At 59.3% G+C, this 15,903-nt stretch overlaps 1 protein-coding gene across 1 annotated transcript in view; it reads left to right on the forward strand.

Annotated features, from left to right (window-relative positions):
- Positions 1-15,903, forward strand: part of HMCN2 (hemicentin 2) — a 112,036-nt gene that overhangs the window by 93,197 nt on the left and 2,936 nt on the right. Inside the window, exons 80-95 of the mRNA XM_084649981.1 lie at positions 731-921; positions 1,628-1,841; positions 2,646-2,780; positions 2,990-3,180; positions 3,871-3,952; positions 4,658-4,927; positions 6,897-7,046; positions 8,858-8,995; positions 10,229-10,350; positions 10,544-10,781; positions 11,044-11,106; positions 11,789-11,911; positions 12,565-12,699; positions 13,810-13,938; positions 14,718-15,038; positions 15,729-15,848. Coding sequence (XP_084506107.1) covers positions 731-921; positions 1,628-1,841; positions 2,646-2,780; positions 2,990-3,180; positions 3,871-3,952; positions 4,658-4,927; positions 6,897-7,046; positions 8,858-8,995; positions 10,229-10,350; positions 10,544-10,781; positions 11,044-11,106; positions 11,789-11,911; positions 12,565-12,699; positions 13,810-13,938; positions 14,718-15,038; positions 15,729-15,848 — 2,622 coding nt within the window. The remainder of the gene's footprint in view (positions 1-730; positions 922-1,627; positions 1,842-2,645; positions 2,781-2,989; positions 3,181-3,870; positions 3,953-4,657; positions 4,928-6,896; positions 7,047-8,857; positions 8,996-10,228; positions 10,351-10,543; positions 10,782-11,043; positions 11,107-11,788; positions 11,912-12,564; positions 12,700-13,809; positions 13,939-14,717; positions 15,039-15,728; positions 15,849-15,903) is intronic.

The following is a 15,903-nucleotide window of genomic DNA, read 5'->3' on the forward strand; positions in this document are numbered from 1 at the left end:
CTGGGGAGGTGGCGAGTATCTGTTACTAAAACCTCCATAGGGGGCCCAGGACCCAGTGTGTTTCCCAGCTTGATGTGGGATGCAGGGGTGGGCAGCAGAGCTTGGTCACCATTCTGGTCCCTTACAGGTGTTGGACAAGGAACGCTTTCTAGCTTTACGGTGCTTGGAGAAGAGGGCAGCGTGGCTGGATTGCGCTGTCTCCAAACCAGTGCCTGGGGGCCAAGTGTCACCATGTGCTGTTACTAGAGATGGGCTGAGCTGCAGCATTTGGGAGCTGGATCCACGTTTCCCCCAAGCACCCAGGATGTTCAGGTCTGGGTCTGAGGTAGCACAGGGGCCTGCTGGAAACGTAGAGCCTGGATCTGGGTGCAAAGCCAGGTGGTGTTTGGATCCAATGTTCTGGCTTGTGCCCCCTCCACTCTTGTGCTGCATTCGTCTCTGTGCACCATGAGGGAGAGCAGGGGGAGGTGTGAGGGGTTTGGCAGTACGCAGGGGCAGAGGGTAACAGAGGAGCACCATGCAGAGCGGCGAGGCTGGGGTGGGGTGGGGTAGAGTTCATTTACCAGGGGCTGGGCTGGCATCTCACTGCAGGGCACTTCTGCAAACTCAGTTATTCATTCAAAGCTGGATCACGCCTGGCATTCACTGGGAAGTAGCTGTGGGAGGGGGAACCCCGTCCGCTGAAATCGGATGAGGGATCCTTTGTCTCCCATTCTCTGTTTTTTCCCAGTGCCCCCAGTCATTGAGGCCAGCCGGCCGGAGCTGTCCATCCTGGAGGGCTTGCAAGTTCTCCTGCCCTGTGCAGCTCGGGGAGTCCCTGAGCCCAGACTCACCTGGTCCAAAGACGGGGTCCCGCTGCCAAGGATGGAGGGAAAATTCACCTTGCTGCCGTCTGGGGAGCTGATGGTGAAGGACTCCCAGGTAAGCAACCCAAGGGGGCAGTGTGTTTTCTGGTTTATCTGGGGCACATCCCATTTACTTCTCCCAGGTCTGCAGGCCTGTGATAGTAAAGGGATCTTGGGAAGAAGTGGCCTTGCAGTGTCACCCTGGGCTGACTGACGACATGTCCAGTGCCTCTTGTACTCTCAGGGGCTGGGAGGGCTGCAGGGGAAGGAGGGGAGAGCCGGGTCCCAGTTAATAGTGACTCCCACTGGCTGATTTCAGGACCTGCAGTCAAAGGCTTCTGAGCTTTGTGCCCCGTCCCCTTTGGCACCAGGTGGAGCTGCCTGGGGCTGCATGTGTGTCTGGGGGATGTTGATCACACAGGTCCCGCCAAGAGAAAAATTAACTTTTAAAACCAAGCACTGAATCAATCTGTGCACAAACACCACTTGAGGATGAGCCTAGTAGAGCTCTGCCCTGTCCCTGGCATGGCCTCCACGCCGAGGCAGGGAGAGTGGGAACTGGCTGGACCCCTGATGTGCACACATACCCCCAGGGAAATCTCAGCCAGCTGGGTACTCTCGGGATCCTGAGGAGTACAAAGGACCCAGCTCAGAGTGGAGGATCAGCCCGTTGGCTGGAATGGGAAAGCACTCAGAATCCTTTGGGCTCGGTTCATTTGTGGGGTGCAGCGCCTCGCCCAAGGGCTGTCCCACTGACTTACTCGAACCTTCCCCCTTTGCAGGGCGGGGATGCCGGGACCTACACCTGCACTGCAGAAAACTCTGCTGGGAAAGCCACACTGCAGCTCCCGCTCTCCGCCCACGTCCCTCCCGCCTTCACAGAGCAGCCAAGGGACCGGACGCTGAACAGGGGCGAGAGGCTGATACTTGGCTGTGTGGCAAAGGGGAACCCGATGCCCCACCTCACCTGGACGGTCAACAACAAACCCGTCAGAGGTAAGCTGGGCAAACTCTGCCACAGGAGCGGTGGGGGCTGGCATGGAATGAGGGGGAATTAGATCGGGGGAGGCAGAGAAAGAAGGCATGAGACCCCAGGTGGTGGGAGGGGTAAGAGAGCAGGTGAACAAAAGGAGAGTGACCTGGGGGCTGCACTGGTGTCTCTTAGAAAAGGCCCCAGAGATCCTGGTAGCAGGGTGCAGACCTAGCTGTAGGTTATTGTGCAGAGCTGTGTGCAGGAGGGAGTGCAGTCGAGTGGTTAGAGCAGGGAGTCGGGGCTCCTGGGTTTTGGTCCGGGTTGTGACACTGGCTCTGTCTGAGTCACATGACTTCTCTGTGCCTCGGTCTCCCCACCTGTAACACGGGGCTAAGAAAACCCACTTCACAGGGGGGCAGGTTGCGAGACTTGCACTGTGAGCTCGCTGAGCTAGAGGCGGTGGAGAGGGACGTGCTGCTATTTTCATCATCCCGGGTGGGCCTGCCCTCAGAAGAAGGCTCTGAAGAAGTGGAAAGGGTGGCCATTTTGTCCAGGTCCTGCCGTTCCTTCTGGGAAGTGAGGGGATCAGCCCTGGTCTGTGTCACTCACTTTCCCCCAGGAACAGAAGGGAGAGCTGGACTCCAGGGCCTTCCAGCCCCTTCCCCATTCACCTTCCCCATTCACCCTAACTCTAAGGCACCAAGGGCTCCAGCATGCTGGTGGCGTGGCTGAGTTGGCAGGCACCTGCTTGCTCCATGGTACCATGCATTGGGGAGCTGTCTCCACTGTCTGCCCGCCAAACCGTCCCGTGTGGCTTCCCTTGGCAGCGGGCATCTGGGAGCAGAGAGGGCGGAGCACCCTGCAGAGGGAGGCCGTCACCAAAGAGGACAGTGGCACCTACACCTGTGAGGCCGAGAACGGGGTGGGGAGCATCAAGGCCATCGCGTTCGTCTATGTGAAAGGTACCTTGGCCGTGGGGGCGGCTCGCTCGTGCAGTGCTGAGAAGAGGGGGTCTGGTCTCAGCCTGGAATAGCACCTCTGTGGTCAGCAGACCCTCCTGCATCCACAGAGACCAGAGCATGGCCTGGTGTCTGAAGGCCCTGGCTGTTCCGGGAGCGCATAGCCCAGACCCAAGCAAGATTTTTGTCTCTAACCCATTCTCCTTCCCCAGAGGCTCCGGTCCTACGTGGCGAAGTCAGTGCCTACCAGGTGGAGCCCCTTGGGGGCAACGCCCTCCTGAACTGCGAAGCCCACAGCGACCCTGCCCCAGTTATCCACTGGAATAAAAACGGGCTCCCGCTGCTGGGCAGCCCTCACCTACGCCAGCTGCAGAACGGCTCGTTGGCCATCTATGGGACGGTGGTGAGTCCCAGTCCCAGCACTGGCTCCCTGTAGACGAGGGCTGAGGGCTGCAGGGGTGTGTGAGAAGGGGCTTGGGTTTCTGCCCTTTTCTCTCTATTCGTTTGTGCTGCCAGATTTTTCCTTCCCTCCTTTGAGTCTCATGGCTGGATTAGATTGGAGTGGGGGCTAGCGAATCTTGGAGCGTTCTGCATAGCAGAGGAGATGCTGCCTGGGAACAAGCAGGGTCAGCCACAGGGGCTGGGCTCGCTGGACCCGTTCACCCAGTGGAGGTGTACTCGGGAGGTAACTTCTCCCTCTGTGGAACTAGTGCACTGATTTCTTCGCTGGGCCAGCCTCTCCTTTTGTTGCTGGGGGTTATGAGAGGGTCTAAAAAAATTCTTTCCTCTCTACCCTAACTCCGAACAGAAGCATTCTCTGTGAGGAGGGGCCGGCCGGCAGATAAGGCCCACGTTGATCTCCGGCGTCTGTCACTCAAGGGGAACCTGGAGAGGCCCTAGCTCCGACTCTGCAGTCCTCTGCAAAGGCCCGATGGGGTGTTGCGTGTTCGCCACCAGTTTGTCTTAAAGATGAAGGGGCTTCAGTCTGCCCGATGTTATGCTAATTAGCTGTGCCCCTTGGACTCCTGGGAAGTCGTCAGTGCAGCCCTGCCTTGGGCAAGGTGGGTGATGCACCTGCTTTCCCTCCTCCCAGAGAGACGACGCGGGGCATTACAAGTGCGTGGCAGAGAACGAGGTGGGCACGGTGGAGAAGGTGGTCACCCTCGCCCTGCGGAGTGAGTGTCCATCCACATTGGCAGCCTCAGTAGTTTAGTTTCATGGACGGTGTTGCCCTCATGCCTGTCGGGGGGGGTTGGCGGTTGGTTTGCAGGGGAAATGGCCAAACTGGGTGTATCCTGCTTGATCAGGTCCCTGCCATTGCCCCAGGCCTTGGGCACTTGTGCACCTCGGTCCCTCCAGTTCTCTCCCTCTGGCACACAGTGACATAGTCTGCTGAGGCCTGACATGCTTTGGCCCAATTGGGTTAAGTGCACAGGTGCTTGGTGGTGTGGGGGCCGCGGATATACGGGAGGTCAGACAAGGTGATCGGGTGTCCCTTCTGGCCTTAGACTCTCTGACTTTGTAACTGTCCTCAGGATGTGGGCAGAGGACTGAGATCAAGAAGAAAAAATGACAGAGTTGTCTAGTAACCCCACTGACTGAGAGGATCAGCCTCATAAAATCCCCCGGGGCCTCAGAAATCCAATGTGACTGTGTGTGAACATCTCTCTTGGAAGAGTCCGGGTTACATCTGAGAGAGATGCGAGTAACTGACCAGAAGCCCCTCAAAATAAGTATGGGTGGAGCTATCCCACCCCCTCTGAACTCTGGGGCAATTCAGAGCTGAATGTCAGAACGCCTATACTGGTCTCAGCTCCACTGAGCACTCTCGGACTCGTAGGGTGCTGCACTGACCAGGTGGTTACCCCCCTGTGTTCTAGGTGCCCCTGTGTTTAGTGTGAAACCTCAAGACGTGGCTGTGAGTGCTGGGGAGAGGGCAATGCTGCACTGCCAGGCTACTGCAGAGCCAGCCCCCACAGTGGAGTGGACCCGGGAAGAGAAACCCCTCCAGGAGAACCACCGAGTCCAGATTCTAGCCAACTCCACGCTGCTGATCAGCGCCGTGGAGGAGAGAGACGTGGGGCTGTATGAATGTGTTGCACGCAATCTGATGGGATCCTCGGTCGTCCAGGCCTTCCTAACGATGCGAGGTATGCGCCCCATGGGCTGGAGATCCTGCGTGAAATGGGGGAGCCTGTTAGTGCCCTCTACCCTCTCCGCACACCACAGGGGAGGACTGGTCGCTGGGAGGGCAGCAAGGCTGCGGGGGTTAAGCAAATAGAACCATATTGGCTGTAAGTTCTATTTCCCCCGCCCGCCCTAATGGACGGGCACTGGGCAAGCTGGGGCAGTTGGTCCAGATGCTCTCTGCCCTGTGGAGGGGGCTGTGGCCAGCACACCTACTCCTGTGTCCACTTGCCCCCTCAGTCCGGCGGCAAGGCCTGCGCAGGGGAGGATGTGGCGGTGGAGCTATGCTCGCCCCATCAGTGCCCTGGTATGAAGCACAGCTCTGAGAGGTGCCTCTCCCCCTGTGCATGCTGGGGGCAGGCTCCGGCCTGAGGGACATTGGCCAGTGGGAAGGGAGGATCCCTGCAAAGCTGGGAGCTCCCCGACCTGGTTTCTCTTGGCCTGTCTGGGGGTTTTAGAGCAGGATTTCAGTCAGATGGGAGCTGTAATGTGTATGTAGCATCCAAGTGGAGTTTGCAGATGTGTATGGAGGGCCCTGTGCCCCACTGAGCACTCCCATGAGAACACGGATGCTAATAGCAGGGGCCTTTGTCTATCAAGTGGGTTCGCCGTTTCCCAGACTGGGGCAATGGGCCATTGAGGCTGGTCTCTTGTCTCCACCAGTGGCCAATCCTGGATGCATGAGACGGAAGGAATATTCCACCCCTCCTCCTTTGCAAACTCAATAAAGCAGCTGGGGTGAGGAGGAAGTTCCTGTTTCCACCTGCTGACAGGTGAAGCGTTAGGACTCACAGTTGTGCGGCTGCACCAGCTCTTACCCTGGATACCCTGTCTGGTGTAACGCAGGCATTGTGCTTATTCCTATAAATATCTGATTTGCTCCCTCTGTAGCATCCTGCAGCACTGAGTTGCACAGGTTAACGATGTGCTGTGTCAAGATGTACTTCCCTAGTGATCTGTTTTAAACCATGTTGCCTTGTAATTTCATTGGTTCTTCCCGCCGTTGTCCTGTACTGAGTGGAATGGCACCGAGAGGTGGGGCAACGGACCTCTATGCCCCTCTTTGTTTGATATCCTGCCGCCTCTCCCCGTACCCTTCTCCTTTGCAAGCGAATAGCCCTGGGGTGGAGCTGGGGGAATCTCGAAGCTGCATTTAAGCCCCTGAGCCACGAAGCCTCAATGAAGGCTTGCATACCCGGCTCCTCCACCCCACAGCAGGCTGGTCTTCCCCATTTGAGTTTTACTGGATCTATCCTCAGTGATTTGATTCTTTTGTCTCGGGAGACCTGCTAAATGCCCAGGCCTGGTGATGTCGGCTTTTTCTCGGTGAACAGATTGAAGAGCCAGATGAGACAGTCATGCGATTAGGCAGAGGAAGTATGCGGCAGTGCCTGGTGCATCCGTCTGATTAGCAGTAATAGGGGTGCTCTGGCACTGCCCAGATGCTTTACAGGAAGAGCAAATGAAACACGCTGCAGAGAGAAACCCAGGCCAGAGATGGTCGTGTGCAGCACAGAGAACAGCCTGAATGGGACCGTGTGAGACCATGCGGGTGGCTGTGCATGTGTATTAGCCTGTGGGCAGGTGCAAGGATGTGGTTTGTACAGAGATCATCCAGATTAGTCCTGTGGAGCTGTGAACCCCAGCTGCCCTAGGAGATGACTCCCTCTGCTCCAACCGTGACAAACCAACACTGGCCTGACCTGTGCCCGGCAGCTGGTGCAGCAGTGTATTGCAGCAGAGGGCAGAGGGCTCCTGCAGGCCAGGCTCCGGCTGCCCATGGTAGCTGGGCACCGGAAATGAAGTGGTGCAGGAGAGGAGATGGGGATTAATGGCTCGCTGGCCAAGTGGGCCCTCTGCCCACCAGCTTGGGTCTTGCTGTGCAAAGTATGGGTCTCCCCCACTCATTCCGCCCTGTTCCCCTTCCCTCAGGAGAGCCCCTCAGAGTCCGGGGCAGTCTGATCGGCATCATTAATGACCAAGAATTTGGCATTGCCTCTCTGAATGCCAGCGTGATGGAGGATCCCCGCTCTGGCACGGCCACCATATGGAGCAGCATCAGGAATATCCCACCAGCTGTCGGTGCGTGACGCCCCGGGGATGCATCTTGCGTCCGTTACACCTACTACATGGCAAGAAGCCGGATGTAAATCTGGGTGAAATACCCACTGCACAGTACGCTTGCCTGTAGTGTGAGGGGCATGGAGCGACTTAGCTGTGCGGTATTTTTTTACCAGCTCTAGTGGGATGTAGTGGATAAATGCTGCTGATCCCACTCGTACACGTATGTAACCCGTTGTCTGTGCCCTGGCTAGGTAACCCATCCCAGGATTTAGGGAGACCTCTAGTAGCACAAGCTGCATCTAGTCTGGGAGCTGGAGGCCCGGGAGAACCACAGGACCGGTCTATCCCCCTTTACATTCACATACCTGAGTCCTGTCTGCCCCCCCAGCCCCGGCCTGGGACAGTGCAGTACCCGCAGTGCCCCGCGGTATGCTAACCTAACCGTGACTGTGCCTGCCAGGCACCTACCGGGGTGCAGAGAAGAAGGTAGTGAGGGCGGTGTCCCGGAGAACCCAGGTGGTTCTTCAATGCCCCTCTGGCACTTGGCAGCCAAAGCTCGTTTTGGGCCTCGCGCGGCGCAGGGCTGAGTGGGTGCGGTACAGACTGGGGAACGCTGTTGGGAGCTGAGGAAGGAGTCTGGAGGGTGAGGCGCGAGGTGGGTTTGCTTGAATTGAGGAGCTGGTCCGATCTGCCTGCCTGCCTGCTCTCCGCACTCCAAACGCAGCAGGCATCACAGCTCTCTGTGCTTTCCCTCTGTACTGGGCACTGGTGGGCCCGCCGCTGGAATCGTGCTTCCGGTTCTGGGGCCCACAAGTCAAGGAGGATGTTGATCAGTTGGAGAGGAGTCAGAGAAGAGCCATGAGAATGATTCAAGGATTAGAAAACTTGCGTTCTAGTATTAGACTCCAGGAGCTCAATCTATTTAGCTTACCAAAGAGAGGGTCCAGGGGAGTGACTTGATGACAGTCTGTAAGTACCTACATGGGGAACAAATATTTAATAGTGGGCTTCTCAGTTTAATAGAGGAAAGTATCACATGAGCCAATGGCTGGAAGTTGAAGCTAGACAAAGTCAGGCTGGAAATAAGATGTAAATTGTGAACAGTGAGAGTAATTAACCATTGGAACAATTTCCCAAGGCTCGTGGTGGATTCTCCATCATTGCCCATTTTTAAATCAAGACAGGATAGTTCTCTAAAAGATCTCCTCTAGGAGCTATTTTGGGGCTTTCTCTGGTCTAGGTCAGACTAGATGATCACAATGGTCCCTTCTGGCCTAGGGATCTAAGCTTGCGACTCCCTTGGTGGGTTCCTCGGGTGCTGTTGGGGAGGGAGCTGCTCCTAACAGGATTTTCATGGAAGGGATCTGGGGGCTGAGTTATGGGGGAGCCTGACCCATCACCGAGAGGCCTCTTGCCTTGGTATGAGAAGGTCTGAGTGCCCTCTTCGGTGACTAGTGGGAGCAGTAGGTGCTTAGCACCTCTGACCCCTGGGGCACAGGGCTAGCAGGGCAGGAACTCCTGAGTGCTCACCCAGATACAGACGGGAGTCTCCCATGTGAGCAGAACAGGCTTAGTACCTCCCTGGGATGAATGGCTCCAGACTGTTTGGTGCTGGGAGTGCCATGCTGGAGTAGGATCATGATTCTGATTCTGCTGCCCCAATAAGGACCTTTGACCACAATTTAATTGCTAAGGCCAGTATGACCGATGCACTGGGTGGGGAGCTGGCTGGGATTCCGGGGCGCCTCTCCCCAGAACGCACAGCTACTCCTCAGAAGAGCCCTGACTGAGATGGGACTGACCCTCGTGCCCTTCCCTGAACTTCCCAGGGCCGCTGATGAGAGTCCTGGTCACCATCATTGCTCCGATCTATTGGTCCTTTGCACATCAGAGTGGCAGCACCAGGAACGGCTTCTCGCTGACCAGTGGTGTCTTCAGGCAGGAGTCGCAGGTGGAGTTTGCCACAGGTGAGGAGGCAGGCATGTGTGTCCTACTGAGAGCCAAGGGAGGGCGGCAGAGATCATGGTGCAGGAGTCCGTGTGGGAGCCTTGTTGTTAGGGAGGTTCCCTTAGGGCTGGGTGGGAGGTTTGGCATCAGTTGGAACAGAGGGCCTGGGACGATGATCAGGGTGACATCCGTGGCATGTCTCAGTCAGCAGAAACGTTCCGTCAGCCACCCAGAGAGCTAGGTATCACCCATAGCTCATAAGGAGGATGGATTGGGGAAGGAAACCCTGCACTGCTCATTTCTCACCCGGGGGGTCAGATAATAATAAATACCTGCCTCTTACACAGGGCTTGGCATCAGTAGATCTCAAAGGCAGGCAGTATCATTATCCCCATTTTACAGCTGAGGAAACTGAGGCACAGAGGGGCAGTGGCTTGCCAAGGTCACCCAGCAGGCCAGTGGCAAAAATGGGCATTGAATCCAGGGATCCTGAGTCCTATCCTTTAGGTCGCTTTGCAGGGAGTTCCTGGAGACAGGCTGGTGACCACTGCATGCTGAGGTTGTGCAAAACGTTCACAGCAAAACCCAAGCCCCCAAGGAGTGCCGCCTGGGTTCTGGTTTTGTTGTGTGCTAGCCATCTCCACCGCGGTGCCTGAGGCGTCTGGGGTGGCTCGTGAGCCTTTGGAGCAGGGCTGTGTCCCAGCCTGAGTGACCCACCTCTGCTTTAGGGGACCAACTTTGGCACAAAACCCAGTGAAATTTGTGGCTTCAACCCCACACTAGTGAAAACTGACCCCTTGGCCTGAATTCCAGATGGGGGCTCCGGGTTCACTGGAACCCCAAGGGAAACAGGACGTTTGGTGTCCAGGCATCTGGAGGGAATAGAATGAAGAGCTGTTTGCAGGGCTCCCAGCCAGGCAGGGCAGCTCATTTCAGTGCCAGCCTTACCGAGCCCTTCCTAAGAGCCAGCGATGGGGCATGGTGTTTTGCTGGGGTGGCCTGCGGTGCTCTGCAGGGAGCCTTGTGTCTGCACAGCGAGTTGCTGGGGTCAGAGACAAGCCTGCAGATGCAAATACTCCCAGGTTTAAAAGTTGGCTTCGACATCTTGAAATTTGCTGCTGGCCCCATCCAGAGTCCAGATCTGGGCCCTTTGCAGCCTGGCTGAGCCCCGGGGCTGTCTGAAATCATCGTGGGCTGGATCGTTAACTGGTACGGAGTTGCTGACCCCTGCTTGCCACCCCTTGTTGCTGCAGGGGAGCTTCTCCGGATCACGCATGTCGCCCGAGGCCTGGACGCCGGTGGGGCTCTTCTCTTCGACGCTGTGGTCAACGGGTTTGTGCCGGAGAGCATCACAGAGGCTGCTGTGCTTTTCCAGGTCAGTAGGAGCTCTGGGACACCGCCCTCGCTACCTTCTTCTCTGCCCAGCAGCCCCCGCCAGCACCTTGGCAGTGCCTGTTCCTGCCCACAGTGACAGCCAAGGGCAAAACAGGAGATCCCCGCTGCCACAGTCCCTCGTCCCGGTGAGCCCCGGTGCCTGAGTGTCCCATCTCCCTCTTCCCCTCACCCAGGATTTCAGCGAGCGCTACGTGCAGACAGGGGCCGGGCAGCTGCACGTGGAGTCTGTGCAGAGCTACTTGCAGGACGGGCTCCCGCTTCAGATCCGCCGCAACCACAGCATAGAGTACAATGCTGCCCTGGGTCGGCAGCCCTCCCTGGTGCAGCACGTCCAGGCCAGGGCCATCACATCCTCCTTCAACCCGGCCTCTGAGGAGCTCCTCTTCCAGCTCAGCTCCTCCCTCCACGCAGGTAACAGGAGAGCAGCCGTCTTCTCCGGGTGAGTGTGGCCCACTGACAGCCCTGGAGTCAGAGTCCACGGGCCGGACGGTGGCAGGACAAGCTTCTCCCAGTCTGCCCTGCTCCCCAGGATGAGAGAGGGAGGCCGTTCCCCGTTGGCGTACCTGGGAGCTGGGTGATGCTGTGCCGAGGGCTCCTGTCCCCCGTGCTCCCCACGAGCCCTGCCTCACTGAGGTGCTGACGGGGCTCTCTTGCCTTCTTGTCTTTGTCACAGAGGCGAACGGAGAGCAGTGCCCGCAGGGGTTTGCACTGGGCCCGCAGCAGCTGTACTGCATAGGTAAGCGCCATTCCTGAGGGGTGGGCCATGAGCTTCCCTCAGGCTGGGGCCCGTTCTCCATCCCTGCTCAACGCCAGGGTGTCTTCAGTGTCTGGCGTCCCCGGGGGTGCCGCGGCCCTGTAATTCCCAGTGCGGCTAGACGTCGGCATGCTGCCTTTCGTTGAGCTAGCGTGCTAACAACAGCAGTGTTGGTGCGGGTGGCAGGCTGGGCTGGCCACCCCAGTTCAGTCCTGCCTGCGCCCGGGCTGCTCTTTTTAGCAGACTAGCTGGTGCTTGTACATCTACCCAGCACCGGCTGCAGCCCTGCGTGGGAGGCTCTGGCACCCTGTGGCTGGCAGAGGCCATTACTAGATGTGCATACCTGGGAGCCGTCCCAGCCAGGGTGAGGAGAGGTGCTGCATGGGGGCAGGAGGGGAGGTTGGAGGTCTGTGCATGCAGCCTCTGTGCTCTCCCCCCAGCAATGGCAGCTCTCCAGAGGCAGTTCCCCAGGGCCTGGTTTCTGCTTCCCCGCTGCCCTGGGGTGATCTCCGGGTCAGTAACCTCTGCTGAGGTGCCTCTTCCCCGGCAGTCGTGGCTTCGCCTGGCTCGGTGCTGAGGGTGGGGGCAGCAGAGGTGTACCTGGCCCGTGCTACCCCAGGCTCTTGCTGGGAAGGGACGGTAACTCCTTTTCCCTGCATCCCAGATCGGAACGAGTGTGCAGCTGCGAAGAGCCCTTGTTCCCATGCCTGCCACAACTCCATGGGCAGCTTCTCCTGCGCCTGTCCTGCCGGATACGCCCTGGTGCCGGATGGCAGGGAGTGCAGAGGTAAGGAAGGGGCTACCCTCCAGCTTCCCTCCCCCCCCAACATTGGCCTGACCTCCCGGGGAAGCTGCAGGCCCAGGACAGGACAGCCTCTGGGTGTGAGCACAAGCAATTCGCCCTGCGCCCTCGCTGCATGGGGGCAAGCGATCCCAGGCGGAGGGATCTCCAGAGCCTCCTTAGGTGAGGGAGGGGATGCCCCCTCTGCCTTCTCCCCAGAGCGAGGAAGGCCCCTTTCCCTGGGGCTGGTGGGTGCCCATGGGAATATCAGGAGGCTGGAGACAGGAACACGTGCAGGTCTGGCCCTGGGAGCTCCCTTGGGGAACATAGCAGGGGGCTGCCCCATAGACCAGTCCATCCTTCTTCTCTGGACGTCTCAGGGGGAAAGACCCCCCCCACCCAGCGCGGGAATGTCTGTGCACCCTGCTGGGCCAGAGGTCGAAGGGCGTGGTGGCTGGGGGTCCGAGGATGCTGTGAAGCAGCCATTGGCAGTTTCATCGATGCTGCCCATCGGGAAGGAGACCGGCAGGAGGCCTCCCTGCAGAGAGGGGGGCAGAGGGTTTCTTTTGGAGGTGGCCTGGGCCCAGAAGCCCCCCTGCTGCCAGGCTCCATGGGCGAGGGGGTGAGGCAGCTACACTGACGGTCGGCTCTCTCTGCAGACGTAGACGAGTGTGCACAGGGCACCCATGCCTGCCACCCGGAGCAGCAATGTGCAAACCTGGCGGGGGCCTATCGGTGTCTGACGCACTGCAGGGCTGGCTTCCGTCCGGCTGTGGATGGAGTGGGGTGTGAAGGTAACGGCCCCTGGGCTCTCCTGCCCGGCCCATGGGGAGGGACATCGCCTGGCTCGCACTCCTTCCCTAAGGCTCTCCAGCGGGGCATTCCAGCCTGTGCCAGGGGCTGGATGAACAGCCCAGGGATGAGTCCTCTGCCTTGTGGGACGGGGAAGCTGCAGGGCCAGCTCCTCCCATCCTGCCCCACCTGGGGTCCCCCTTAACGGAGAGGGGAGTTAGTCTCAGTGAGCCCAGCCAGGGAGCCCTCGATCGGCCCCGTGCTCAGTACAGGCCAAAGCGGATCAGGAGGCTGGACACAAGAGGGGTCCCAGGCAGTGACAAGTGGTCAGTGGTCTCCTGGCATCTCAGCCCATGATGCACGAGGAGGGGCCATGGCTTTAGCTCAGGGGTGGGCAAACTTTTTGGCCTGAGGGCCACATCGGGGTTGCGAAACTGTACGGAGGGCCAGGTAGGGAAGGCTGTGCCTCCCCAAACAGCCTGGCCCCCGCCCCCGCCCCCTCCCACTTTCCACCCCCTAACTGCTCCCCTCAGAACCCCCTACCCATCCAACCCCCCTGCTCCTTGTCTCCTGACCGCCCCCTCCTGGGCCCCCCTGCCCCCCCGGGACCCCACCCCCTATCCAACGCTCCCTGTCCCCTGAGTGCCCCCCGACCCCTATCCACACCCCTGCCCCCTGACAGGCCCCCCAGGACTCCCACGCCTATCCAACTGCCCCTGCTCCCCATCCCCTGACTGCCCCCCCCGAACCTCGGCCCCATCCAACCGCCCCCTGCTCCCTGTCCCCTGACTGCCTTCCAGGACCCCCTGCCCCTTACCCAACCCCCCCGCTCCTCGCCCCCTTACCATGCTGCTCAGAGCAGCAGGAGCTCGCAGCCCCGCCGGAGCCAGCCACGCCACCCGCACTGCCCAGCAGGAGCGGCGGGCCAGAGCTCTGGTGGTGGTGCTGCGGGGGAGGGGCCGGGGGCTAGCCTCCCCAGCCAGGAGCTCAGGGGCTGGGCAGGATGGTCCCGCAGGCTGGATGTGGCCCGCGGGCCATATTGCCCACCTCTGCTTTAGCTGCTGTGTGGGGACTTGCTCGCCGGGGGACCTCTCCTCTCGTTCTCCCCACAGATCTGGACGAGTGCGCGGAGGGATCCCACGCCTGTCGCTACAACCAGATCTGTGTGAACACCGTCGGCGGGCACCGGTGCACGTGTCCCCGCGGTTACAGGACCCAGGGCACCGGCCGACCCTGCTTGGGTAACACAGACCTGCCAGCCTTTGCCATGCAATGAGAAAAGCAGGGAGAGGTAGCATTTCTGCTGGTTCGAGCAGGAGAGTGGGGGTGGGCCTCAGGACTCCTGGGTTCAATTCCAGACTCCGATACTGACTCGCTCTGTGACAAGTCCGGAGACGGGTCTCGACCCCCCAGGTGGCTGCTGGAGTAACGCAGCTAGTTCTCTCCCGACACAGCTCTCCTCTGCCCAGTCCCTTTCATGCTGTCACCTGTAGAGGGAGCCGCCTGCTCTCCCGCTGCCCAGCGAGAGCGCCCCCCGGTGAGAGCAGGGGAGAAGGAGAGTTGCCAGGCATGGATCTGGGGGAAGCTGCCAGTGAAGCTTCAAACCTTGCAGGAGGCGGGTGTTTGGGTGCAGAGGGTGGTGGGTGTGAATGCTTTGCGCTGGACCTTGTCCCCTGCCCTTCGCCTCAGGATCATTCATTAACCCTTACAAGCCTTCTGTGGTGGTGGGAATCAAGAAGTGTTATCTTCACTTCGTAGGTGGGCATACTAAGCTGTAGCTGGTGCAGTGACTTGTTCAGAGTCACGCAGCATGTTAGTGGCAGAGCCAGGAATAGAAACCCAGGAGTCCTGACTCCCAGTTCCCCCCACTCTAACCAGGAGACAACTCTGCTTCCCAGAGCCAGGGAACAGAGCCCAGGAATCCTGGGTTCCTATTTCCTGCTCTAGCCATTAGCCAGCGCGGCTTCTGCCCCAGAAAGCTGGGCTCTGCTACTCATGCTGGCTTTTCTCTCTGTATCAGACATAAACGAATGCCAGCGGGTACCTCCGCCATGTGCTTTCCAGTGCCGCAACCTCCAGGGCAGTTACAGATGCCTGTGCCCACCTGGGGAGGCCTTACGTGGGGATGGCAAGTCTTGTGCTGGGCCGGAGAAGGCAGGAGGGAACGTGATGCGTGTCAGCAACAGAAGGACCCGTCTGCAGTGGCTCAGACCAAGTGGCCGCTCGCCCGGGGGAGGCTATTACACCTGGTTCTCCTTCGGCCAGTCTGGTAACGCCCTGAGCCCCAGCAGCCAGGCCCAGTGCCCGTCAGGATTCACCAGGCGCAATGGACTTTGCACTGGTAAGGCCACGTGCTGCTGACCCTTGTCACTCCAGAGAGGGGGAGCCTTGGAGAGATGCAGCTGGAACAGGCCCAACTCCAGCCTAGCTGGGGGACAACTGAAAGCTGGCGGCACCTGCTGGCTGCCTGGGGGGGCAGGGGTTGGTGCCATCAATCCAGTTCCCGATGAACAAGTGTCCGTGTTGCAAAAGCCGCTGGTGCAAGCAGGCGCTCTGCGTGCCAGCATCGACAGAGAGGCTGTGGGCTGACAGAAGGGTCATGCAGGATCTGGGTGCCCACCAGGGCCTAAAGGGAATAGCCCGTCTTATAACCCACTCTCCTCACTCCTACTTCCCTTCTTCCTCCCCACTGTGCCAGCCATTCTGTGACTCTACCTGCTCCCCCATACAATTGGTCTCCCTGGGGCCGAGGCCTTTGGTCCCCCGTGGGGCTGGGGTGGGGCTTCCCTGGGCCACATCTCCCCCGGAGGGTGGGTAAATGGGAGCACTTGCCGGGGCCTTACGCCTTTGCAGAGTTGTTTCAGTGGCACTGTGCACCATGGTGGCTGTGCATTGAAGGCATAGGGGCAGTGTCATGCTGCATGTGGGGCTGGGGTTGCCCCTCGGGGTTGCGGGTGGAGGGCACAGCAGTGCATTGCAGTGTGCCGGACTCGGAATCTCTCCTCTCTTCCCCTCCCTTCTCTTTACACAGATCTTGACGAATGTCAGGTGCGGAACCTGTGCCAACACGAGTGCAGGAACACGGAGGGCAGCTACCAGTGCTTATGCCCAGCTGGCTACCGGCTGCTGCCCAATGGGGAAACCTGCCGGGGTCAGTGCGTGCTGTTCAGGAGTCGGTTACATAGCGTGTGTGTCCGTCCATCCCT

Source organism: Lepidochelys olivacea, assembly GCF_965140295.1.
Source record: "Lepidochelys olivacea isolate rLepOli2 genome assembly, chromosome: 16".
In the NCBI taxonomy this organism is placed as follows: domain Eukaryota; kingdom Metazoa; phylum Chordata; order Testudines; family Cheloniidae; genus Lepidochelys; species Lepidochelys olivacea.